At 44.2% G+C, this 26,881-nt stretch overlaps 1 protein-coding gene across 1 annotated transcript in view; it reads right to left on the reverse strand.

Moving 5' to 3' along the window:
* NRP1 (neuropilin 1) overlaps window positions 1–20,010 on the reverse strand; it is a 111,306-nt gene extending 91,296 nt beyond the window's left edge. The window contains exons 1-2 of the mRNA XM_086467495.1: window positions 19,944–20,010; window positions 16,500–16,674 (exon numbers count right to left, since the gene is read on the reverse strand). Coding sequence (XP_086323621.1) covers window positions 16,500–16,674; window positions 19,944–20,010 — 242 coding nt within the window. The remainder of the gene's footprint in view (window positions 1–16,499; window positions 16,675–19,943) is intronic.
* Between the last annotated feature and the right edge of the window lie 6,871 nt (window positions 20,011–26,881).

The raw sequence follows: 26,881 nt of genomic DNA on the forward strand, positions 1-26,881 counted from the left end.
TAGCAATGGGATGTCTACAGCCAGTTCGTATCGTCTGTGCTGCTTTTATTTATTTTGGAGAAACAATGAACATAAAATGTCTCTGCTGGACTCTGACATGGTATGTATAAAGGCTGTTGCAATCTAGGGGGTGGACAGGGAGGACATGAGGGAGGGAACTGCTCAGCCACTGAAAGTTACTTTCATCAGTGTTTCCTTTGGCAAAGACTGCTCAGAAAATGCTAGGGGAAAGGTGGGAGGGCAGCGAAGAGCAGGGAGAAAGAGGGAGACCAAAAAAGCCAAAGATGAAAAGTGTTTTTCTTACTGTAGTCAGTTCAGCAGCTTTTTTTGACAGATAATTGCTAATTATTTGAGAGAGATGGGCATTTTTCTGCAGATAACATTCTCTCATGCCTTAAAACCCTGTAGAGGCAGGCTGGAATAGCCTTTAAGACCTACTTTAAAAAACCCTAAAAACCAGCAGACAGCAAATGGTCTATTTAACACCTGGGAAAAGTAGATACACTGCAAGAAAATATTAATCTCTGTTCAAAACCAGATGATTTAAGAGCATATTTTTACAGTGTCTTTTTAACTTAGACACCAATTCAGTTTTCTGGTTACTGGGTCAGGATGCTTAATGGCTGCGTCAAACACAGGGCAATGCACAAGTGAAGTCCCTGGTTCAATGACTAGGGTATGAGATCTGCTCTAACATCTGAGCACACAGTTGTGACTGCTTCTCTTCAGAATTCACCAAGAATGCACATTAAAAGATGCTGCAGGGTAAAAAACTACAGCTGCCTGACAGACAGGCAGCAGCCTCATTTTACACAACTCTTGTCTGTACTCCACTGAAATAAAAACAACAGGCTGATTCATAACTTCCAAATTAGCCATGCAAGAAAAGTGGATTTTGCCCTGCTATAACGACAGTGTAGGAGCCTCTTTCCTCAGTGCCGTCCTGGGGAAAGAGTCTGCAATCTGCCCCCTCACTGCAGCCAATCCAGACCATACGCACTAAACCAGGCTGTAACAACTCACTTGTTAAGAGCTTTTTCATTGCATGCGCTTGATAAGGTCCTTAACAGAAAGCCTATTTTTGATCCTTTTCTCCACATCTCAGTCTTGGACCCGGATACGCTGGGAGGGGGTTTGCTGTGCTGGCTGCAGCCACGACTGCACGCTCTTGCCAGGGACTTGGGGGGATGCACAGTGGTGGCTCCCCGGGAAGGGTGGAAACTGTCAGACACCTGCAGTGTTGGTGAGCTTTGGGCAAAACTTACCTCCACCTGGACCAAAGCTGGCTATTTTGGTCCTAAGTTCTGCCTGCCCTGAGCCCTGATACTGAGATGGCTTACCTTCATGTCCTTTCTTTAAAAAGAACTGGGCTTAGCTGAGACAGCAGATAATCACCCAGCAGGACCCTGAAGCCACCATGCAGGGATGTGCTTGTGGCACTACCCCTCAGCCCTCCTCCTAAGGTGGGTCAACCCTACACGATATTTCCATGTATTTTAACATGGAAAACCAGAAAGGAACCTTCTTTCCAATAAAAGCAGGCAATCTAAAATTTTAAAATTAATAAGAGACCTGGTGAGAAACCAGTATTTATTGGAGCAGAAAGGCTGGGATAGGCCATGAAATAAAGGTTCTGAAACATGGATTGCTTCATTTTAGCTTTTGTATTATATAAAATGTAATTCCTTGGAGCAGTAAGTTGGACGAGGTGATTTCCTGAGGCCCCTTCCAACCCAAACAATCCTATGATAGCATGAAGCAAATTTAATACAGCTCAGTAAAATTTTATTTTCATATAAGAATCAAAGAAAAATAATCAAATTAAAAAGATGTTCCAACATTTTATCACCAAAAATTGAATTAAATTCATGCCAAAAATGGAACTGAAGGCCACCACTTTGCCTTCTGAGGGAAGAGAACCGGACAGTTTGAATTTAAGCCATTCCATGGCAAATGGCCTCAGAGCCAGACAATGGACTTTGCCTGGTTTATACACTACATGTTTACAATAAAACTTCCTAATACAATTTAAAGTAGTTTTTCCTGTGAAAAATATTTTTTCTACAAAAGTCTTCAACTATTAGCAAACTGTGTTGCATTTTTCAGTGCAGTTCCCACACAAGCAAAACCCACCAGCCATCTAAGTAACACTTTCACTGATGCTGAGACTGAACTCATCTGGAAAATTCTTGTAGTACTTCTCTGGCAAAAGCTATATAAGATTATACTTTACTAAAAATGCATTCGCCCTCTGTGTTCTTAGTGGTGATACAGAAAAAAAGGTGTTCCTTGGGATACAATAAATAAGCACGTGCATACGCGTGTGTGCAGATGTGTGAGATTTCTCCAGCACAGAAACATGCAGTTGAGGTTATAGCAGTGACAGTTCCATTATAATCCCATTTTCATGTGCTTGGAGCTTTCTGACCTGTATTATTTTGTCACAGAGGTTTACATTTTGCCCCTAGCTAATAGGTGATATTTTTTTGAGGTTTCACAAAATCTATTAATCCATTTTTGAGTTACCAGAGGGTAAAGAAATGCTTTTCCTGCCTCTTAGAATCTTGTAGCCCTGTTATGGCATTGATTTTTACACAGAACTCTCTGCAGAGTTTAATAGCAATCAGCAGCCTGATGTGCCTTAATGACTTCCTCTGTGCGTTCAAAAAATGGCTAAGCTTGACAAGTTGAAACCTTCCAAGGGGCCAGTGCTCACTGAGTAATAGCTCCCAGGTCAGTTTGGGATTATTATTTTAAGGTAATAATAGAGCAAAGACATTAAGATTTCCTTGAGTTTATAAAAATGTTTTGAAAATTACTTTTGTCCTCAGAACAGTCCCTGAGTTTAGAGCTATACGGCCACTTCTCAGCTTGTGCACATCAGATTAGACCCATTGCAGTTACTGTAACTGCAGCAGGGCAGGATCTAAACCATAAAGGAAATACAAAGCAGTCAGGCACAACTCCATTGACTTCACCAGAAACATACAGACATAAAAATGGTATATTCAGGTGGAGGATGGGACACTTAATGTCAATATTAGCTATTTTGTGCAGTATTTTTGTGTAATATTTGAAAGAGAACAATCCCCTGAAAACATAAGGCTGCACAACATGTGAAAGAACACGGCATAAGAAAGTTTTTTCTGCGTCAGTCCACCTCGTTTACCTCCAACATGCCTGCCAGGGGACAGCAGTGGGACAGTGTAAGGATCCTGCAGCAGCCAGTGTGATCTTGGTCCCAAATATGCCAGTAATTTGCAGATCAGTGTCTTCCTGAGCCAAAAGTCATGTCCTTGTGTTTAACGGCTTTCAATAATTTTCTTCTCATTGGTGTAAGCTGGCTTTGAAGCCAAGCAAACATGTAGCCTCCATAACAATAGGACTCCTAATGCTATTTTATGTATACTCAGAGAAATGAGTGGTAAACACAGAGGGTTTTTTTTCGCTGGGAAAAATTTTGCTTTCTGAAAGTTTTAATCATACAGTGAGGGGTGAAGAAACATAGCCAAGCAGTGAAATGAATATAAATTAATATTTCAATTTCCTTTTGATTCTATTCTCTTCTATAAGTCTGTCACTTGAGTGGGAGTTTCATTCAGGGCTATGACTGAGAACAGAAACAGCATCAGGAAGTTGTGACTTTAGCAAGAATCCAACATTGCCAGCTCTCATGACTTTTATCACGAGTATCATGAAATTTGGTCACAGGTTTTAAAGCATCAGCTGCTAACATGGTATTGACAAACTTCTCATTTTGTCATGAGGCGGAGGAATTTTCTGGCTATCGTTAGCACAGAGGAAATCCCCCAAAATATACTAGATGAAAAATGAAACAGAAATCAAAAGTAATTTTTGAGATACAAGGATTTTTATAACGTTTCACAATTTTTTGGACTTAAAGTGTCCAAAATTCTTAGTGGAAAATATTGAGAAAGAAAACTGCTGTGTTTTACTCAGGAGAGTGTGAGCTTTCACACCACCTATAGAAAGGAGATAGGGAAGGATGAGGCATCAGATGGAACAAGCAAACCACAAAATATCCTGAAATGTTCTGAAAGGAGGTTGAGAAACAAGGTAGACGACCTAGCATAGTACTTCATGCATTACATGTGCTCTAACAACAGAAAACTGGGTATTGTTTTTTTATTTCATCATTGTTTTAGCAGTACAAATGCATTTGAAAACTCACAGGCCTCTGCTCCTCTATACAGACTGTGTGCACCAGAAGGAAAGTAATGTCCAAACCGACAAAAACTGGTACCAGCAAAGTGTTCTTCAAAAAGGTTTTTCTGGAGTCTAAATTTTTTTTTTTTTTTTTTCAGTCCAAGTGAGACTGGGGAGAAATTTACCACTGACTTGAAGGAAGCCAGAATTTTACCCTGTGTCTAAGGATGGGGAACACTCCCCCCATAGCAAACAGCGTAGTCCCAAAATCTTGTCATCTGCTTCCACCCAATACAGCTTTATAGAAGTAAGTTAAGAATGAATAACTTAACAGCTGCCCAAGGCAGCTCTAAAGTGCTGCTTTCCCTTGCTGCACATGAGAAGACAGCCATTAGCGTTGCTGCTGCTAGGTTCACTACTCCCCAGGGGACACTGAGTTTGCAGAATGGCCTGGTTTCATACTGGCAATATGCACACGTTTGAAATTGCTTGCATTTGGATGCTGTTTGGTGCTCAGTTTTGAGTTAGTGCTGTGTCTGTTCTAGATTCATCTCATCACGGATAATGTGTCTCTTGTGGGCATGAGTCCTATTCTTTATTTTTTGTTTGGATAACACTCCTCTCTGAAAGTCAAAAGATTGCCACATGCATTTTTGCACAGCAGTATATTGTTAAAAAAAAATTAACAGCTAGAAGACGAACAAATACAAAACAATGGCAAATAACTATTATACTGCACTACATTTCCACCCAGCAGTCTCTAAGGACTTCACAAACACTAATAAGTGCATCCTCAGTTATTTGCAAACCAGAGAAACATTATCCTCTCTAAGGAAACTGAGGCCCGCAGATGATGGTTGACTGAACTGTGATCAAGCAGTACGAAAGCATTAGTGCTGTAAACAGCCACAGCACCCTAGCACCCAATCTTGTTTACTTCTTTAAAGCTGCTAGTGGAAAGAAAGATTTGTACACATGACAGAAGGACTTTGGTCTTTATTCCACCTACTTTTAAGAAGCTCCTACCCATTCTGCCTGAGTATCAAAGTCTGATCTTGTGAACGGCAAAACTTTAACTGACTTCATTCTGAGTTAATGCTGTTTCAGCTACAATACTGGCCTTTCTTCTGAGAATTCCTAGGGAACTGAAGACATGCAGTCAGCTCCTCACTCAGCCGATATAAATCACTGGTGCTCCACTAACTTCAGCAGAATGATCTTTGGACAAATTAAGAATATGGCCCATGAAAACCAGCTTCGTTTCTTTACATATTTAAATCAAAATTACCTGATAACTTTCAGATGAGAAAGAGCTGGAGCTGGGATGTGGCAAGGAAGGATACGTTTTCCTTTCTACACCGAGCATATGGGGACATGCAAAAGTTACTCGGTGATGTTTATTTTCAGAGCACTCTGAGTTTGATTTCAGAGCATCAGCTGAGCTGTGGTTACACCTATGAGAATGTTCTTACTTTGCAATGTTGGGGGTGGAGGGAGGAACATCTAAGAAAAGGGATAAACTACCTTGCACGTCGTACGGAGTATCACGGGGCAAGAGTGTGCATATGGACAATTTCCATGGAGTAAGCGAGGTGCTTGAAGGTCACACCACAGTAATTTATCTAGCTGCCTAGCGAGGCAAGTCCAAAAAAAAAACCTTCCTGGAAGGCATAAGTTACAGTAGGCAGAGGAACTGCCTAGTGTAGACACTTTGCCTAAGCTTTTGTTCGAAGAATAAAAGCTGAGAGAAAATGGGTGTGCCAGTAAGTCGCCCAATATGCACATATATATATATGTGTGTGTATATTGCAATTCGCGACTTGCAATCAGTAAGGCAATCTAATTAATTTTGGCTAACAAATTTAGGTATATATACAGTATATACTCAAATACAGTACCCAAAAACCTCTACTAGCAACTGTGACTAGTTATGTAACACAGAAGTATGTCTATACTTTGTTTTAACAGACACTTTAGCTACACCAGTTTAGAACAGATTAGTTTATTTAGTTACAGATAAAGCAGTACAGTCCCTGCTACAAACTGCTGACACTAGCAAGGCTTATTTCTGCAAAATTTAGACATCTTTATACTAGAATATATGTATCCCCCAGTGGTCATGAATTGTTTTAACTCTACACAAACAAACCTTAATTGAAATAATTAAATCAGTACAAAAATCAGTGTATGAAGACTAGGCTTTAGAAGACAAAGATTCAAGTCTCACAGAGTACACAGGTACGGTTAATTAAAAAGTGCAAAAATGTGCAAAGTAAAAATGTAATAGCCAGTAGAAGGAGCCTAATTGCCTGGGAAATGTGAGACTGGCTGGTGGTAGTAGGTTTTAAGTTTAGTTTTGGGGAGAGCTATTTGTGTGGGAAAGGCTGAAGAGCACTGGTTTCTTGAATAATGACACGTTATGATGGGAAGAATGAGAAGCAATTTGGGCACTATTAGCTACACTGTTCAAGAGTAACAAGGAGCTTGAAAATGATGTCAGACAAATGAGATAAAGAAGACTATTATACTGTTTGAAGGCCATCATCTAGTATAGCTGTGGAAGACAAATGAAAATGGAAACCAGTAAGGAACATAATACGATATGCTTATGGTATTTTCTGTTGGAGCTATTAGCAGGTGCAACACTACTGGCATCATCAGAGCTGTCCTCACTTGTTTCGCAGCTCAGTGTGGTCTTGTATCTGTTCTACATACCTACATTATATGTGCTATTGAAACACAACAGAAAACTTCTGAAATGCATTACAATGTTAGACTATATAGAGTGGTTAAAATGTGTACCTGCTTTACTGCTTGCCATCTGAAATACAAGGAGATGAACCTAAATAGTCTGCTGTAAATGCACATAAAGAAGTTTTGGATTTAAGCCCAGATATGAATATACAAATAGATAAAGTTTATAGAATTGTGACAGAAAGTCTCAGGGGTTTTGTGGGAATGTCGAAAAACACTCAGCAATCAGAACATACGCCTGCCATGTTAATACATCTTCTGCCTCTGTCTCCAAAACAGATTATGGTGGTGGCTGTGAAACAGAAGAAAAGAGCTTTTATTTAAGAGCTACCTTTGCATATTTCTCCAGACTTAACTAAAGCTACTCAAATGGAACGACAGCCTAGGATATCCTCTAAGAAGGGTTTTTAGCATGAGGGATGTAAGCCTCCCATTTTGCATCTGGCAAAGTGGAGTGATCGCTATGGAAATAGGCAGCGTAGCCTGTGTTTCTGCATGGTGATCAAGCTAAAGCTTTTCTAAATTGCTGATCTGCTTCCCTTGTAACAGATGAATACATCAGAAGAAAGTCAGTAGAAGTTGTCTGGCTTAATGACAGATTGGCACAAGAACCTACAACAAGGCGAACTTTGATTCTTACCCATGCACTTAGCAACTTGTCCCAAACCTTCACTGTTACGAGCTAAGATCCTGAAGAAGAAATGATAACTTATTTATGGTGATTTATGAATTGAGGGGACAAAAAAAGAATGAAGCTGAATTTTCCATTGTACTGTAAATCACTCCACAAGCATCTGAAATACATTGTTATAAAAAGTAATTATTAATTTGTGTAGTGCTATAAACATATGTCCTAGCTATTAGTCCTGCACAAGTGAATCTGTTGTTTTAATTGACTTCAGCGGGACTGCTTATGCAAATAACAAGAGCAGAACTTTGGCTGTGAGGGAGCATTTCTCAAAGCTTGAGGCAGAATAATCACACGGGTGTGAACAGACCTCTCTATTTTTCTCTAGGTTACGAACTTCCAATTTAAGGAGGAGTGTTGTAAAAAAAAAAAAAAAAGAAAAAGGACTATCTATGTCTTCTTGTCCTACACCCTTGCAGCGGGGTGCTCCAACCCCCCTCCCACCCCACAGCCCTCATGGACTGTGTCTTCACATAGGGGCACGGAGCAGCCCACAGTGCAAACGTGCAATGGAGCCCAAGCTGCTGGGAGTGTAAGGAAGGGATTAACCCAGGCTTTCATTCAGTGTGAGGCTTGGCCCATCTGTATTTAGGGGAGGCATAGGGCACGTGGCCACTGCAGCTCCACATCAGCGTGGAAGGCAGCAGACAACCACCCAGTTTCTGCTGTACAACAGCTGGCTGTTGCGCTTCTGGGATGTGCATAGTTTCTTCTGAAAGAAATCACCACGTCAAATGGGTGTCTCTTCCACATATGGAGATGTTTTCCCAACGGTCTTTTGAGCCACTTAAATTCTTCATTTTATAGCATTACGTAAAATACTTGTAATGCTATTAACATACAAGATGAGTCTAAATATGCACAATCCTTTTCTGTTTAAATGAATTAATATAAAGCTCACACAGATCACAACCAGCTTTGTAGATCACAGAGTTTCACAGTACCTTATGTGTGTGAAACAATCAGAAATTTAATTTTTTGAGGTTACGTTTTAAAAACCCTTTGATATTGCCCATGAAAATCAATTTCCTCCATGGAAGTTTAGGACTTGGGAAGGGGTTATTCTCACATTTTTGTGAATTCCTACAGAAAAGCAAATGACCTATGCTCCCAGAAAGTTGGCAGGTGACTTATTAAACTTTTCTCAAATCTCCTGCAGGAAGTTCATTAAAACTCTATTTGGAAATGGCCAGGTGCTTGCTTCCCACAGCGCAAGAAGGAAATCTGTCACCCTGTTTAAAAAATTGTTTGGTTACTTGGGATAAAGAAATAATCATTATACCAAGCTGTGTGGTTTTGTGATGGAAAACTGTGGCTTGGTGAGAAAAATGCCAAGGTCAATGCAATGAAAGACCCACAGTGAACTCAGATCTGATTTCAGAAGTCACTGGTGGATGGAGGCCAGGAGAACAAAGTCTTTTCTGTGGTTCACTTGAAAACACTTTTTAAGATTCTGAATAAAAATAACTCTCTATCTTGACAGAGTTTTCAGCTTGAAAAAATATCATTAAAAAAGATTTTTATATATTTTATGAGGGTCGCTAAGGCTGACAAAATTACCTTGTTTGACACTGGATCCTGACCTAAATACTATGGCCAAGTCAACTAATAGGAAAATAGTAGGGCTAAGCCTTTTTCATTCTTTATTCTGCCAAACCACTGCCTCTTGCAATCAGGATTGATTACAAACACCCAATTAAGAGGCATTTGGAACATGATCTGAACACTAATCCTGTCTCTTTTTCTCTTTATACCTAATTATCAGCCTTAAGATGGGTATTAGCGCTTTAATTAGTAGATTTACTTGAGGAACTTCTACATAAACTAAGAAATCTATACTATATGCATAGATGTGTGTATTATATGCACAGTCTTAAAGACTTAAAGAGGCGTATGTAACACATATGCCCATGTCCAAGTAGTTCTGTGTGATATATAAGTCTAGACATATACATGTGAGTGCATGTATATCCTGTTTTCAGACATAATTTCATTCTTTGGAAATACTACAAAAGAAAATAATTTAATTTGGTTTTACATCAGCTGTATAAAAATCTCTGTATCATAATTATCAAATTATGATCCAATGTTATAGCATGCAATAAGCTATAATTAAGAAACTAATGTTCAGCAACACATAGGTTTTTGTTTTAATTACATTAGCACAGGAGAGGGGGTGGAGAGGAGAGCAGGGTGGGGTTCACTGAAAACATATTGAGTGTTTCATGGGGCTCATGCCAATGACTCTGGGTTTCATTTAGAAAGGACTCAGACCTCTGTTCTGAATTTTTCTATCTCTGTCTACACAAAGGATGAAGGATTAGGCTCATGGGAATCCGTATTTGACCCTCACATTTTCTTCCTGTCTGAAGGGTATCAGGTTGTAGAACATCAAGATAAAATTCTCCCCACAGTTCACTTTACTGTCTGGATTAATAGTAACACCTGCAGATGACTGTTAGTATAATTTTAATGCGCCACTGTACAGAGACCCAAGTCAAGACTCCGCTGTGCCAGGGAATGCACCCATACACGTAAGAGTGCAAAACCAGGCTTTGCATCAAACACCTCAGCCCTGAACGCAGGCCCACACAGACTCTCTAGCTATGACCAGGCAGTTTGGTCATGGTTTCCCTAATACCTTTTCCTGAGACAACTCAAACCTAAACCACTACTCTACAAGAAAGAAATGTTAAACAGTTTGACAATAGAGACTTTCACAAGAGTTAACTGCTTGGATAAACAACAAAAGAGACAGTTTATTACACTGTGTAACCAAAAAAACAACATAATTTCCAACTTCTTTCAACTCTTATTTAGTCTCTAAAGCACAATAAAATAGCAGCATTATCTTTAGATACTTGCATCTGATACTTGTGTGTAAATACATGCTGAATCCTGTAGCAAAGAGCACATACTTGTACATACTTTCATGATCCAGAATCTTTCAGTTAAGAAAAAGTATTATTTTTGTGTCTATGTGTATGTGTGTGTGTGTGTGCATTTGTGTGGTAACATGCTCCATGCCTACTGCAACAAGTGACTTTGGCTCGCCTGATCCTGCACAAGCTCTGGGCTGACTCCTTTCCTTGGCACAGTTTATTGCAGCCTTCCAGAGGGTATCAGATAGCAACGGTCACCAGCAGGGCTGTCAGGGGTGTAGCAGCATGTTCCCTCTGAAAGCCTTCTGTGTGTTTTATATAGAGAAATGCCCTTGAAGCGAGCCCAGAAACATCAGATATCACGTCCCCCAAATCCACTGCAATGACGCATCCTAAACTATGCCAACAATACTTGTTTCTTGTTTAGGGGACAGAATGAAGGATGGTCCCCTTCCTCCCTTTAGTACTCCCAAATAATCTCTCAGTAACCCCAAAGAGTTTTGAGGGACAGATTTTTGAGAGAGACATGGGGGGGAGACGCCACCCCTTGGGCCCAGGTACGGCCTTCCCAGCGGGTCGGTGCTGGGCCTCACGTCCCGCTCACAGCTGCAAGGAGCCTGGCTTTGACAGAGAGACATTCAGGCCTTTGCCAGCCTCCTGTGCTGAAGTACACAGTGGGGTGGCTCAAGGTGAGAGGCTGGGTGGTTTAGTTAATTCAAATCAGAGCCAACATGGGAGCATGGGCATTCCTCCAGCTGCCCTCAGCAGGTGAGGAGGGGGTGTTCCCACCGGTTTGGGTACCTTGCCCTGAGGCAAATTGCTAAAAGCCCAATACCGATGCTCAGAAGAGCAGTGCCAGGCCATTAAAACCATATTTCTGTTTGAAAGCTCAGAGGCTCTGGCTCTTCAGATTTCTCGGCTCAACAACCATGGGCAAATATGGTCCCTGCCTCTCACAGGCCTGGATGAACCTGCTCCTTTGCTAGCTCTGCTGCTTAGCTCGTGTTGTCAGCTGCAGCCACCTCACTGCCGGCCGAGCTCAACAGTGGCAGAGGGAGAGGGACTTAGGAAGCTCTGACTGACATTTGCCATCAAAACAACCGATACAGTCATTAGCCAGTCCTACAGGGCCCATGCATCACCCCTCCTCACAGGAGACAGTGCTGTGGAAGTGGAGGGCAAAGTTGCCGTTGCTTCCAACAGGGCTGCACTGGGCCCAGATGCTCCATTACACCCGAGATGTCCTTGGTGCGGTTTGTGGGAGCAGTTCAGGGCTGGGAAGCCTGGAGCCAGGCACTAGCTGCACCTCTGGGCAGTCAGAAAGCAGCTGTCATGTGTGCAGCCGTTGGCAGGACCCTTCTGACCAGCAAGGCTTGACGGGCAGCCCGGCCATGTCCTTTTACAGACGGTTCTCCTCTAGACAGGCAGCCAGTATGTGTGCCCCACTGCATTGCCATGGCAGCTCAGTGCCATCCGGGGATCCTCTTACTCCCAAAGGGCTCAAACCGCCTCTGCATGACAGAAACAAGAAGCACAAAGACTGCACAGAGCAGACCTTGCTGCATGGAAGAATAGGAACCAGGATTTAGACAAAAGTAAATGAAAGCTTAAACTTTGCAGAAACTACAGAAAGTCTGAGCCATGGCTTGCCTCGCTCCTGTTTATTTTACCAGCCTCAGTTTGTTATACCTACAGATTTATAGCATAAATCCATTGACATTATTTAGAAATAAAATGGAAGGATGAATTTCTAATGTCATTAAGATCTATAGGAGTTCCATGGGGCTAGAGTTTCACTCCGTAGGTCTGGATAGCTATGCTTTCTTCCTTACTCAAGGATCTGGAGGAGCTGTTTTCTTCTATATAAACAAACATAGGTATTTTTTGCTCTGTATTCTATAACTGACTGCAATTTCTATACAGCTCGAATCTCATCAGTGTAATGCAATACAAAGAATAATTATCTATGACATCTCTCCTTCTACAACTTGAATGTTTCCAAAATGGGCAATTTTTCCATTCCAGGTGACTTGACAGCACAGTGTATACACTCTATAATTGTCAAGCAAGGATGATATTTACTCTCTACATCTATAAATGGTGGCCAATATAACAATTGTGCTGTGTGGTATATCTATGAAAACCTTGTAAAACAATACAGTCCAGTCTGGCAACAAAGTCAATAATTTGTCAGTAAGGAAACCACTATTGGGCTTTCTCTACCCAACCCTCCACCTTTCTTAAGCCCTTTTCTTCTGAAGCTTCACATTCATTTTCTTAATGTTTTTAACCTAGTGTCTGTGAAATTTTTATTGCTCCCTAGATAATGACATCTGATCTGAATGTAACCACACACCTCTTTGCTCAGCAACATTTGTCACAAACCATTATAAATTATCATGCTGATAGTGTGCATTGCTGGGAAACCGGAAAAGTTCCATAAATTCAAAGTACTGTATCAATGACATTCTTGTTTATTATCTAGGTATAAAGTTTTACTGGATTCAAGATGGCTACATTTACACAGTAGGATACTTCAGCAACACCAGACTTGTACAGCTTGCACTAAGTGCTGAAAAGCATTTACCACATGCAACAAACACTGGAGCATTTTAACTAATGTAGCCATATGTTTTGTCTCTTGTATTCATTTTAACCATGTTCCTGAGTCCAAAAATGCATGGCTATTATTTGGGCTTGCTTGAGAATAGGCAAAATGGCAAACAGAAACTGCTTTTCTCTTAAAGTACGACCATAATTTCTGTTTCTTGGCCTCCTGAAGAGGAGGCATAACACTCATTAAAGTTAAAAGTTAAAAAGAGACTGTGTGTTTTTTCATTATGTATGTCTTGATAACAATCTGTGGTTGACATGATTGTATACTTCCCGTTGAGACCCAGTGTTTCCATTATGCTGGTTCAGTAGTTTTGGCTAGACTTTTTATTAGATGAACCTAGCTTGTGCGAACATATTTTTAATTATTTGCGTATCTTTATTCTTTAAAACTGTGAAAGTTGAGTCCTTTGGAATGCCTCCAGAGAAACAGGAATTTTCACCATGTTTGCTTGAAATTTAAAACAACTCAAATGGTTCTGATCGTCAGAAAGTCATATGGACATAAGTTTTATTAGGAGTAATTTGAGAAATACCTATTCATTAAAGCATAGCATAATAAGTAGGTAAATCAAGGGCATATTTTTAAAATTAACTCCAAACACTAACATACAAAGAGACTAACTGGGAACAGCTTCAGTACATCTGATGCTTAAATTTGCTGCTTTTGATTCTCCCCAGAGAATCAACCTTTCACCAGTTTTACATTTCAATACATCTAGCCCTCTATATAGAGTAGTATTTTAAAAAGTTAGATAAGGTCTCTTGATTTTCTTGTTGGCAGTACAGAACAAGAAGGTAACCTTTCCCAAGTCACATTGGTTCCCTCCCTGGGCTCAGGGGGGCCTTGTTATTAAAGTTGTTTTCAACACTAACTAAGGTCTAAGATGCAGTGAACAGCATTATAAAGAGGATTTTGGGAGCTAGGCCAGCAAGCTAATCTTCTCCTCTAGTCTACTCTAATTGTATGGGGCATTTTTTGTTCCCAGACATGAATTCCCCTATCTCTCATTTTCTATCTGCATTTCATATTTAAGTGCTTATTAATTTCCAGTGCTAAACCTTTCAATAAACTAGAGTGTAACATAAATTGCACATTTCTAGATTGCAGACTGAGTTGCTAATAAACTGAGTGTATTAGGAAATCAAAACGTACTTAGCTGCAAAACCAAAAAATCTTGTGATATGTTTTATTGCATTAATCTCCTGTTGTATCCAATATTTGGTACAAGGAATGTGAATTTTGTAAGTAGACACTGAAATTTCAAACCACAGAGATCGCTGACAAATTTCTGTTGCTGAAATAATTTTGTATTATTTTTGTCCTAAGTTTTTTGGCACAAATACAATCCCTCTCAAGTTAAAAGGAGCAATTTTAAATGTAAGTGAAGTAGCAGCTGAGTAATTTAGCATCGCCTAGAAGATTAGCATTTCAGCACAGACCAAATAAGGGTAAAATCATCACCATTGCACACTGCAAAGACAATGCAAACAACCCTGTTTAGAGACTTCCTTGCACCCACTACCATCTCATTACTGCACTGAGCCCCCTTTCAGAGGAGAGTGGACAATGAATATTGAGCAGGGAGAGATGAAGGGAGGGCATCAGTCCCTTCCCTGGACCCAGTTCAGCTCAGTCTAGCACTGTTTAGCACAACACTATGCCACAAAGATTACTTGTTCTTCAAATAATTGTATGCTGTACACCGCTTTACTGCTGTCAAAGACCATGTTGGTTTTACAGCATTGGAAAAACATGTATTCCAGCAAGGAACAAAAAAGATTTGACATTGAAATATGCTTGACTTAATTTCCTAATCTCTAGCTAAGAGACAAAGAGAGGCAGACAGACATTCTAAAGCTCGGTCCCACAGAACGAAAGCAAAAACCTCTATCGAGAAGACACAGGGAAGTGAATCACTGCCTGAATACAACAAATGAAAAATTAAAGAATGGGAAGTCAGCATGTGAACACATGGCGTGAACATGAGCCGCAGCTCCAACACCACACTAAAAACTCATTTTAACAAAGAGACAGTTTAGTTTTATGAGCATAGGGTTTTGCTGCACTATCACTCAGCTATGATACTGAAATGCTGATGTATAAGAGATTACAAAAACAACAAAAGAGCAACTAAGCACCACACTGCATCATTAAAGAACTTAATTTTAAGGGTAATCAATAATTGTGATCTAAGTAATCAATTTATTAAATAATAGGAACAAAGACGTGCATGGTAAAAATTAAGTGCTTGAGTACAGTTGCTCTCTTTCTCTAAGTCTACACTCTAACATCATGGTCTGTTACAACCACTCCTGATGATGCTGAGCATCATCGTACAGGACCAAATCCTGTAAAATCTCGAATGCTCCCATGAAATGCCAACACCAATGGCTATTGAGTTTAATTTTTCTGACAGGCAGAGAAAACATTGACTGGTAGCATTAATGAAGAATAACTCTTGCAGTTGTCAGAAGGGGATGAAAAAAACATGACACTCAAGAAATTTTTAAATAATGAATCACTAAAAATTTTTCTTCATGAAACAAGTAGGCTGAATTTTGAGGGCATGTTGAAGAGGGGAATGATCTGACCATGTGTTGCCTTGTGCAAGCTAGGCGGTTTACAGATTTGGAGAAAGGTGGAGAACAGCTTCTGGGAGGCTCTGACTCCCCTGCTCAGTCCTGGAAATAGATGGTCAAATGGAATGCAAGCACAGGGGGGCCAAGGGAGCCTCAGCTGTCCCCTTCCTCCGCTCAGGGCACTACTGTAGAGCAGGAGGAGGGGAAAGAAGAGCTACTGGCTATAGGTCAGCAGCAAAGGGAGAAAGGGGGAATGACTATCAGTCCTGCAGTGCTCTGCCCCTTAATGGGTGAGAGCAAATGCCAGACTAACTGTGTTTAAGAGCATTTGGCAATTGATAAATGGCCTGTTTCTGCCATAGGCTGTTTGTAGCTGTGGAGGTACAAAACGAAGGGGAACCAATTTTTAAGAGTCTAGAATCTTACTCAAAAAAGCAAGCAGGCCCACAAACGCGCAGCGGTGCCTCACCCTAATCGCACCCCCATGACGCGCATCATCACCATCATCCACGTGCATGCCCACCAGGCACAGACAATTCAGATATAAATAAACATAGATCTATACAAAGCTCAAAAAGTTGCAAAGATCTTTTCAAACACACACCCCCACCCACCCCCCCCCCCGTCGAAGGACGCTCCACTGAACGCCTCCCGCGCCTTGCTACAGCAAACACCGGCCGGGGCCCCTTGGCAGCGGCGCGGCGGGGCGCGGGGCCGGGCGCGGAGCCGAACGCGGAGCCGAACGCGGAGCCGGGCGCGGCGGCTGCCGGCAGGTGGCGCCGTGGCGCCCCGGAGCGCGGCCCCGCACTTACTTGCAGTCGCGGTCCTCCAGGTCGAAGTGGGGGTTGAAGTTGATCATGATCCTCTGGTAGGGCTCGGGGGCCTGGATCAGCCACTCGCATTTCTGGCTGGGGTGGTAGGACTGGGGGTAGCCAGGAGAGGTGAGGTACCCGGGGTTTAAAATTTTGATCGTGTCGCCGCACTTATCTGCAGGGGAAGCAAACAGATCGGCTTTTCTCAGCTCCCCCCCGGCAAGCACCTGGTTTCAGCTCGCAGCAGTGAACAGCCCACTGCCGTGGGAATGCTGAGGAGGCTGCAGCCTTCCTCAGGCAAAGGCACCCTTATGCCTTTAACGTGAAGGCACCTCTGCCAACGGAAAGAGGCCTCCTTTCCGTGCCCATCCTTAAGTCTAGCAGCTGGACAGGTAGCAGAAGATACCCCATATCTAAACAGTACCCTTTTAAAAAGCCCTGTACCCCGAGCAAACAGTGCCCCTTACAGTGTTAAAACCTTGCATCCTCGCAACAGTGTTAATGTTGGCTCAGAAGGGTGTCCGAGACACAACTGTCTCCAAAAAAGTATAATCTTGAGTTTTAAAGAAAGCTGGGAGGAGAGCTGAAAGGATGCCATTTGACCCCCTGCCCAGCTATGGGATAAGCCTGGTCTGTGTCACTGACCACTGGGATTGTCTTGGTGGATCCAAGCTCACACGCAGCAGACCCTCCCTTTGTTTTATCAGTCCATAAATCTAGGCAGGTTGAAAGTATCTGTGCTCTTCAAACGGAGGGTAGCAGAGAACAAAGTGGTTTTAGTGAAGCAGAAATCATCCACTATTTATTCCTTCAAGGAAGTTTGTTCATGCTTGGAGACTGCATCAAAGTAATGGAGCAGAACAACATCCTCTCCTCTTCCCTCTGTCCCTTCCTCCCTCCAACAACAACAAAGGTTTATTTCTAATAGCAAAATAGTTGCAAAAGTTTCCAGAAGCACCAAGTGTGACCGTGAAATGTGTTACACTGCATCGTGCTCCTTTGGCCAGCATTGGCAGGATTGCATTTTAAGGTTTATAGGAAAAATAAAAAGGGACAAGAAATCCCACCTACACAGTCACTTACTTCACCGTCCAGTGCAGGTTTCTGTTATCACTTTTTTTTTTTACTAACGTGGATTTCTTTCTATAGACCTTCAGGGAGGAAAAACTTTCTCCACACTTTGATTGTTTAATTTTGAGCAATAAAATATGACAGTAAACTACAGACAGGAGGAATGTCCACACTAGAAAGCAAGACTACATATCACTACATCCCAATAATGGTATATACGGACTGCAGTGCTGTATCCAATACTTTCCCTTTGAAAGCAAAATGGCATTCCTTGCTCTCAGTATGAATTTATAAATGTACAGGATTTTACTGTAGGAAAAACAGGTCAAATGGAAATGAATGAGGAAGTGCACATCAAAAATGCATAAAGCTACACTCTTTATAGAAATTATTTGGTGTAAATTATGAGGGAAGGGGGTGATACATACTCAGCTGTGTGGTCAACCCCCGATATAGCTAAGCATGTTGCTGGGAAAGGCTATCTTACTATTTATTTCCTCTTTGCCTTTGCAAAACAGACTGTTTTCCTCTGACCAGAACAAAAGGCGTTGCAGCTCAAAGCTCAAAAGCTGTCACTGGTGATCTTGCTAATCCGCTGTCTGGGGCTCTCAGGGAATCTTGCCTTTTCCTCCCTGTGTAAGCACACTCGGAAAGTGATCCTGATTCATTAAGCCCACTCCAGCCCTGCAAACAACATGGCAGAGTCTGGCATCTGTTAAATGCCTGAAATAAAGCAGTGCTGCTTCTAGTCACTTGACAGAGTCACTTCAGAGGACGCTGAGGTGGACTCACTACCACCAGCGCTCCTTAATCTGCGACTTCTGGGAAAGTGACAGTGTAATAAGATAATGCGGTCTGCTAGACTCCCTGGCTCTGTGCAATCTCTCTCACACTTGATTAAGAAGAGCAGTTTCTAATGACTTTGGACCATTAGTTCTAAATAAGGTTAATGAATTAATTTAGCAGACACTAGTACTGCATGTAGGTGAAGGTGGCATTAGTGGGTCTGGTAGGTTACAGAGGAGGTTAATGGTCTTGGTGACTCCAGCAGGGCCACCACGTTAATGGCTCATGGTGGAGGCTTCTGCCCAGCAACCTGCCCTACTCCTCTTCTTTTAATGGGGAGAAATTATCAACAAGAGAGCTGAGTGGCCCCCTCCCACCCCTCAGAGGGTGCAGGACCAGGGGCAGTGCTGGTTTACCTGGGGGCCAGGCAGGCAGCTGCCCACACCCCTCACCTGGGCTGGGGGTGTGTGTGTGTGTGTGAGCAAAGTGCACCTCTCAGAGCATCCCCAAGCTAGGCTTGGCACACACCTCTAGCGCCTTCGCTCCAGTGCCACAGCACAGGAGGAAGCAGCTTGTCCTGATTAAATTAAGCAGCCTCTTCAAAACATATTGGGAAAGAGATTAACTTCCATCATAAAAACGGCAATTTTAATACTCTCTCTTCCACGACACTCCACTTGCGGTCCCTTATTAAAACAATATACCAGCGTAAGTAGAGGGTGCTCTCTTCTTTTAATTACTTTGATTGAAAACCCAGTCAGGCAAAAGTAAATATTTGATAATTAGTTAATAATAATTGCTCAGGATTTGTCGGGAAAGGAAAACTCGCACGAGCTGTTTCGTGTGCGAGAGCTAAACATCAAGCAGTCCCACAATTAGACCATCTTTAAAAATGCATCATGCAGTGAAATATTCACGGTGCTCTGGCATTGTTCGGGGAAGGAGGAGCACGCTGCTTTTAATTAGTTGTGTTTTCAAGGGCTGCCTGATAGTACACTGCCTACATCAGTCACTTGTTACAGGATTTCTCTCTCGGAAGGGAGTCTTGAGCCTTCACAGAAAAGCTCAGCTCCTCTTTTGGCACTGTGCAAGTTGCACGTAAACTGCAGACTGGGGAAAGGGGTAGTCTAGAGAGCTCTCCGGTTGAAGACTACTCGCAGGTACACAAACAGCTAGTAAAAGACACGATAATCTGAAATTTTACGCTTTGGAAAAAGAAAGGGGCGGGGAGGAGAGAAAGCCTTTCTTTTAAAGTGTTCATTATCTTTCAGATACCGAAGGCGATAGTTATTTAATTGCCTATGGGAGGAAACATTATTAAGATAATTGACTGTCCTGATCTAGTGAGAAGAACAGCCTGCTTTACACAACAACCCAAAAGAGGAGAAAACAAAAGTCGGAAGGCAATGGCAGGGCGGGCGATCCTCGGCCGCGGACCGCGCCGCCTCCCTCCTCCGGCAGAAAGTTCCCCCCGCCGGGCTCCGGCCGGTGCCGGCCCCGCCGTCCGCCCTGCCCCATTGTCCGCCCCGAGCCCAGCCCCGCAGCTGCCTGCCCAGGCTGAGACCCGACGTCCCCCGTGACACCTACCGCTTCGCAGAGCCCTGACGAGGGAGAAGGCGAGGGCTGCACAGTGCAGGAGAAGTCCCCAATCCATTTTCCCTTCCGGCAGCAGCGAAAGGAGGGGGGGAAAAAAAAAGGAAAAAAAAAAAAAAAAAGAAAAAAGCGCCCTCCACGTACAACTCTTCCTAGGTCTTAAATCCTCCAGCCGGAGTCAGGAGCAGAAAGCACGGTCCGCAAGGGCAGTCCCGGGGGCGGAGGGAGGCTGGCTTCTTTCTGTGCCTCAAGTCGCCCGCATCCTGTCATTTAGCTCCGGCTCCCTCTCCCTTTCCCCACACTTGTTCCTTCTCCAGGCGCCGCTGCCCCTGCCATTCCCAGCGAGACTAGAAAGCCAAATGAAAACGAGGGGAAAAAAATAATAAAAAAAAAAAAGAAAAACAAAAACCCCAACAAACACAGAAACAAGACAAACAAAATCCTCGCAGCTGCTGGCACCTCGGGAGCGCTCTGCCGGGGCGGGCTCCGGGAGACGGGGCGGGGGTGCTCTGCGGAGAGGAGAGAGGGAAGGGAGAGCGGCCGTGAGCGGGGGCCAGCCGGGCGCCGGAGTTTACCAAACTGCGTCCCCCCCGCCCGCCGCGCTCTCCCGCGGGGCCGGCAGCCCCGGGGCGGCGGTGCCCGGCGGTGCCCGGCGGCGCCCCGCACTCACCTGCCCCGGCGGAGGGCGAGCGCTGCCGCCGCAGGGACTCCCGGCCGGCCGGGGAAGGGAGAAGCGTCCGGGCGGCTCCTGCTCGCAGCCTGAGGAAGAGGAGCGCAACTCAGCGGCAATAAGAGAGGCCGAGGAGCCGCCGTCTCCCAAGCCCCAGTCCCCTCCCCCTCCCCGCCCTCCTCCTCCTCCTCCTCGGCCCCCCAAGACATCGGCAAGCGCGGAAGAACCAACAAACAAACAGGGCAAGACCCAGCCCTAACACCCAGCCGGGGCGGGGACTGGCTCGGGGGGACGCGGAGGGAGGTGGGGGGGACGACGAGAGGCGGCCTCCCCCGCCGCGGCAGGTAGAGCCGATCCAGGCGGAGGCACCCACCTGCGCCCCGCCGCCCCCGCGGGCTCCTGCGCGGCCCGCGCAGCCCTGCCCGGCCCTGCCCGACCCGGTCCTGCCTTGCCCTGCCCGGCCCGGTCCGGCCCGACTCGGCCGCCCCCGTCGCCCCGGCCCCGCAGGCAGACACACGCATCCCTGCCCACCTCCCGGCCCGCTCCCCTCGCCGGCACGCTGCCTCATCCCCTCCCGGGTCTCCCTCTCTGCCACCTTCGCCCTTCCAAACGCTCTCTTTTTGTGTCGTGCGAGGTGCAGCCAAGCACCCGGCCCCACGCCTGTCCCTTGGCGTCCCGGCTGTCTCCCGGTGGGACACCACCATTCCCTGTGATCCTAGGGGCTGCTGGCTGCACTGGTGTGGGGTGAGCTGTGAGGGACCCCCGTGGGGGGACCCACGGTGGCAGGCTCACCCAGACCCACTGCCCTTGTCCCCTTTGCGTTTCTGTTCACCTTCCTGAACCCTCTCCCTCCCGACCCTCTTTCTCATCTCCCTTCTCACCCACCAGGGCTGTCATTCCCTCCTCTCTCTCAGCTTCCCTCGTGGCTTTGCCCCCCCAGTTCGTCTGTCTCTCACAAAGCCTCTTGAGGGGCTGAGTTGCTGCCGGGGTCCCCCAGGACCGGCTCTGCTCCCCACGGAGACTATGCGGCATGAAATCCCCACTGGGGACTGCGTGTCTCCTTCTGAGCAATCTGCCCCTCCCCACGCTGGCACCAGGGGACAGGCACAAAGCGGAGATGTAGTGGGCTCTGCATCCCGCGTCCCGCTGCTTTGGCTGCACGGTCTGGTGCTCACCAGCTCCAGGGCCTGGCCCTTCCTTGCCCCGTTGCCCTGCCTTACAGGCTGTCCCCACACCCGGGGAGTGATTAGCTAGCTGAACCCCACTGCTTCTTTTATGTGCAGCGCTTTGAGCTCCCTCTGCGTGGAGGCAGTCCAGTCGCTGGGGTAGGGATTAGAGGAAGAGCTCTAAGGCTGGAAGCTGAAACACAGTGTTAAATGGTCCCCAAAGACAGGTCTGTGCTAGGAAAATGACCTGCGGCCAATGGTGGATGTCAGCCACTCTCATCTCCCAGAGCAGAGTTTGAAAACAATTTGATACTGGTGCACAGCCGAGGCAAACTCTGTTTTAACGCTTCATCAGGAAAAAGGCCTGTTAGAGGACCTACTCCTCAAGGAATCTTTCTGAAGGATGCAGAGGGAAAAGAGTTGGGCTTTGCTGGGGGCAGGGTCATCCACCAAGCATAGCCGCAGCAGTAAACCCCTGTCCACTCTGAAGATGTAACTATGTTTGAAACAGTTTTCAAACACAGTTGTAAGTCTGCAGCCACACAGATTAACTACAAATGTGTTACATCTGTGTTCAGAAATCATACACAGATCCAGCCTCCTCCATCCCTTTGTCTCCAGCCCCGAGACTGAGCTTCCCACTCTCACTCTCCCTCGCTGCCCTTTTGAAGCCCTGACTTTAAGGTCAGCTGAAGTCTGGAGATTAAGTCTGTAGGAAATCTGTCTGCCGGTTTCATACTGCACACTCCCTCATCACTACTTTCTGAGTTTTTGCCAGACATTCCCCTTCTCTTCCATGATTGCAGTTCTATAATATCGTGCACTAAAGTGCAGTTTGATCCTGTTATACTCTCTGTACACTTAATTCTTTCCTTCCTTGGTTTCTGCCCCTGCCCCAGCTCCTACCCATGCCCGTGTCTCCAGGCAGGCTGGAGAGCAGGCAGGCTGGAACTAGTCAGACTGAGTTACTGGGTTCAGTCTCATTTCCCCATCTTTAGGCAGTCTCTGGATCATCATATGCAATACTTATGCATTTCCTTGATTGATTGGGATGTATATTTCATGGGTAGCACATTAAGCTCCTTTATTTTTTTTTTCTTTTAGAGAAGTTCCCAGAACAAGGGGGAAGAGGAGAGTTAACAGTGCTTTCTGATTATTAAAACTCTCATGCTGCTGGACAGTCCTTGAGATAAATTGGTTCTGTCCTGAAGCACATTGTAGTCTGCCACTGACTGGGAGACAATATAGGTTTTAAAATAAAGTACATCTATTTTGAAAACAGAAACTACCTGCTGATGGTAGCTTACCGGGGGGTTGCAGAAGTGTATACATACATGTTTGTTTTAAAAACCCAGTCTCAGAAGCCAAGACTAATTCTGTAAGTGAAAAGCAGTAAGCAGATACCCAGAGAGCATCTAGATAAAAAAATTACACTTCGTGCATGACAATGATGGCTCTCTTGCTTTGGGATTAGCATTGTCTGCCAGGTAATTTCTACGAATCTGCAGAGAGGAAATACTCATTCCCAGTTGTATGCTGTAAAGATGCTCCAAACCAACCAGCCAGCCAACCAACTGACCAACCAACGGTGGTGTTTTTTCCATTTGTTTTCCTAACAGATTAACAAGTCACTTTCCGCAGACACAGCCACACTCTGTTAGTAGCTAGTGTGTTTTAAAGAAATTCCATTCTCCTGAAAGAAAAATTAAACACTTAAGTGCAGACAGAACATGTACATTAGCAAAGATGGTACAATGTGATAAATTGTAAGACTAATGATGAAGGTGGCTTTTGTCACCCCGGCCTACCTTGTAACCACTAATCCATGGATCACGGTTTATTTCGACATGCTCATGTCTCAAATACCAGTGCTTCCTCCTCTCGCACAGCGAGAGACGTGCACCAGGCTGCAAAGGCAGCTGAACAGGAATGGCCACTGCTGTGGCTAACGTGGCCCACGGAAAAGGATTTCTGCCCTTCCTGAGCACTCTGTGGGCATTTTGGATTTCACACTAGTACTTTTTTTTTGCTGTTCAATTCTCAAGGCCTGGGAAGTATAGCAGAGTCTGGTACGTTAATGTCCCTTCCTATCACAATGTGAATGGCATTAGTCTAGTTTTTCTACCCATCTTTTTCTCTCTAGTTCACAGATACAGACGCAGGTTTCTTCCATGTAGGAATTGCCCTGAAATGATGAGAAGACATTCTATCCTTGGTTTACATATATTTATCTGAAAAATGTTCAATCTTTAATCGTCTTGAATATAAACTGGCATCAAATGAAACATTCAGAAGTCTCTTTTTATAATCCACTTCTCACATTTTAGTCACGGTATTTTAGGTCCTGATCCTGCAACTGCTTACACATTTGTTCAGCTCTCCATTTTCACATCAGTAATGGGATTTTATGGCAAGGATGAGTTAGTTTTACAAAGACTGAATCTGAATCCAGTGTACGTAAAAGTTAATGGAGTGGCTAGCTTTGGGGTTTGGGTTCAGGCCCATCTTTGCTTCATTATTTGACTTGGTGCTTATAATGCTTTTTTTGAAGATTGTCTGCATTTCTGTTATAAACCTGTTTCTCAAGAACTTTATAATTCAGCCATAAAAAATATTTGCCTTGGGCTAAATCATGTAATGTAAAACTTAAAATTCCAAAGGAAAAAACACTTTTCCCGTTTTAACAATAGCAGAACTTTGATGTTTACTCTTTTATGCACTCATATAGCACAATAATACATTTAATTAAAAACAAAGTTTGGCAAATGATTAATCCATGGCTGAAGACACCTTTATTTGGTATTATTTTGAAAAAGAAACACAGCAAATTAAACCCATACATAATATTTAATGCCTGAAAATGGAGACTTCCTGCCAATATTCAATGGAGTGTAGAAATATATTTGCTTTATGATTAGTACCTACTAATATCTTTATATATAGTCTGGTGCTCATTTGTAACCATGGTGGGTTGATGCTGGCTAGACACCAGGTGCTCACCAAGCTGCTCTATCACTCCCCACAAGATAAGGACAGTGAGAGATCACTCAGCAACTACTGTCAGGGGCAAAACAGACTTGACTTGGGGAAAAATTAATTTATCACAAATCAAATCAGAGTAGGGTAATGAGAAGTACAACCAAATCTTAAAACCACCTTTTCCCCACTCCTCCTTCCCAGGTTTCACTTTACTCCCAATCTTCTCTCTCTCCTCCCTGCCCCTGCAGTGCAGGGGTCAGTGAATGGGGGTTGCGGTCAGTTCATCACACGCTGTCTCTGCTGCCCCTTCTCCCTCAGGGGGAGGACTGCTCACACTCTTCCACTGCTCTTGTGTGGGGTCCCTCCCACGGGAGACAGTCCTCCATGAACTTCTCCAACCTGAGTCCTTCCCATGGGCTGCAGTTCTTTCCACAGGGTGCAGTCTTCCAGGAACAGACCGATCCAGCGTGGGTGCCCCGCAGGGTCACAAGTCCTGCCAGCAAACCTGCTCCAGTGTGGGCTCCTCTCTCCATGGGGCCACAGGTCCTGCCAGGAGCTTGCTGCAGTGGATTCTCTCCACAGGGTCACAGCCTTCTTAGGGTGCACCCACCTGCTCCAGCATGGGGTCTTCCACAGACTGCAGGTGGATACCTGCTCCACTGCGGACCTCCACGGGCTGCAGGGGCACAGCCTGCCTCACCATGGTCTTCACCACAGGCTGCAGGGGAATTGCTGCTCCTGCACCTGGAGCACCTCCTCCCCCTCCTTCTTCACCGACCTTGGTATCTGCAGAGTTGTTCCTCACATATTCTTACTCCTCTCTCTGGCTGCAGTTGCTGTGTGCAGCAACTTTTCCCCTTCTTAAATGCGTTATCACAGGGGCACTTCCACTATCACTGATGGGCTTGGCCTTGGCCAGCAGCAGGTCTGACTTGGAGCCAGCTGTCATTGGCTGTATGGGACATAGGGGAAGCTTCTAGCAGCTGCTCACAGAAGCCCCCCTGTAGCTGCCCCGCGCCCCCCCCCAACCTTTCCATTCAAACTCAATACAATAATCTTCTAATGTTTTCCTATTCTTTCACTTATCTTCCCCAATAATCTCTCCAAAATTAGACTTCTGTGTCATGTTCCCTCTCCTGTTGCTTTGGCCATATGAATCACTGCTTGGCTTCCTGTTGCTTACAGTACTGAACTGAAGTTATTTACCCTTATCTTTAAGATCAGACATACATTTTCCCTTGTCTATACCTCTCCTCTCTCAACCCTTTTATCTCCTACATCTTTTATCCTCCTACTCAGTCTCTCACACCCAATGTTTTTTTACCCTGTCCTTTCATGTTACACCTCTTTTCCACACACAGCCACATGCATCTAAATGATCCTCCTTCTTTCACTACACATCTTACCCTTCTCCAAAGAACCACTGCAAATACATGTATTTTTACAAACCATGCCATCTGATTTATACATTATTTACATTTACATATGGCCATGCATTGCAAAATACATTCAGATACACTATACTCCATTGGTTAGATCAGGCTCATTTGCATTTACATCATCTCCACACTGACTACATTGTTAGGGTTAGAGTGACTTTACAAATATCTTACCAAACTCCTTGGAATCACAACTGTGCCATCTCACAAATGCCTTATCAAAACATGTTCATCATCCTGTCTAAACACATTCCACTCCAACAAATTAGCACAGCCCAAGGCTTTATTAGCTGATTATCTGATTATCAAAAGTCAAATGTTTTCATCTGTGTCAAAGGCAAATCATCACACATATCATTCTACTTCCATTTCAGATTTGACAACAAGCTTGTCAGGTCTCTCCTAGCCTAATTCCTCTTCTGCTTGCATTGCTACAGCTGCCAAAATCTAAGCATGGTCACCATGTTCTTCCAGATTGCCCCACTCTTTTTCTTTTCTTCAGTAATATTTGTATATTCCCAGTGAAATCTGCTTTTTATCTCAAATTGGAGGTGGGGGACATATACAGCATATGATTTATGGTAGTGTCCTTAATAATAATGCCTGATCAACTCAAGGGCTTCTGAAGTAGCTGTTTCTGTGACGAAGGAAGTAATACATAGCAAATCCACCCATATG

The sequence above is a fragment of the Leptosomus discolor genome, chromosome 6, assembly GCF_034619465.1.
Source record: "Leptosomus discolor isolate bLepDis1 chromosome 6, bLepDis1.hap2, whole genome shotgun sequence".
NCBI lineage: Eukaryota > Metazoa > Chordata > Aves > Leptosomiformes > Leptosomidae > Leptosomus > Leptosomus discolor.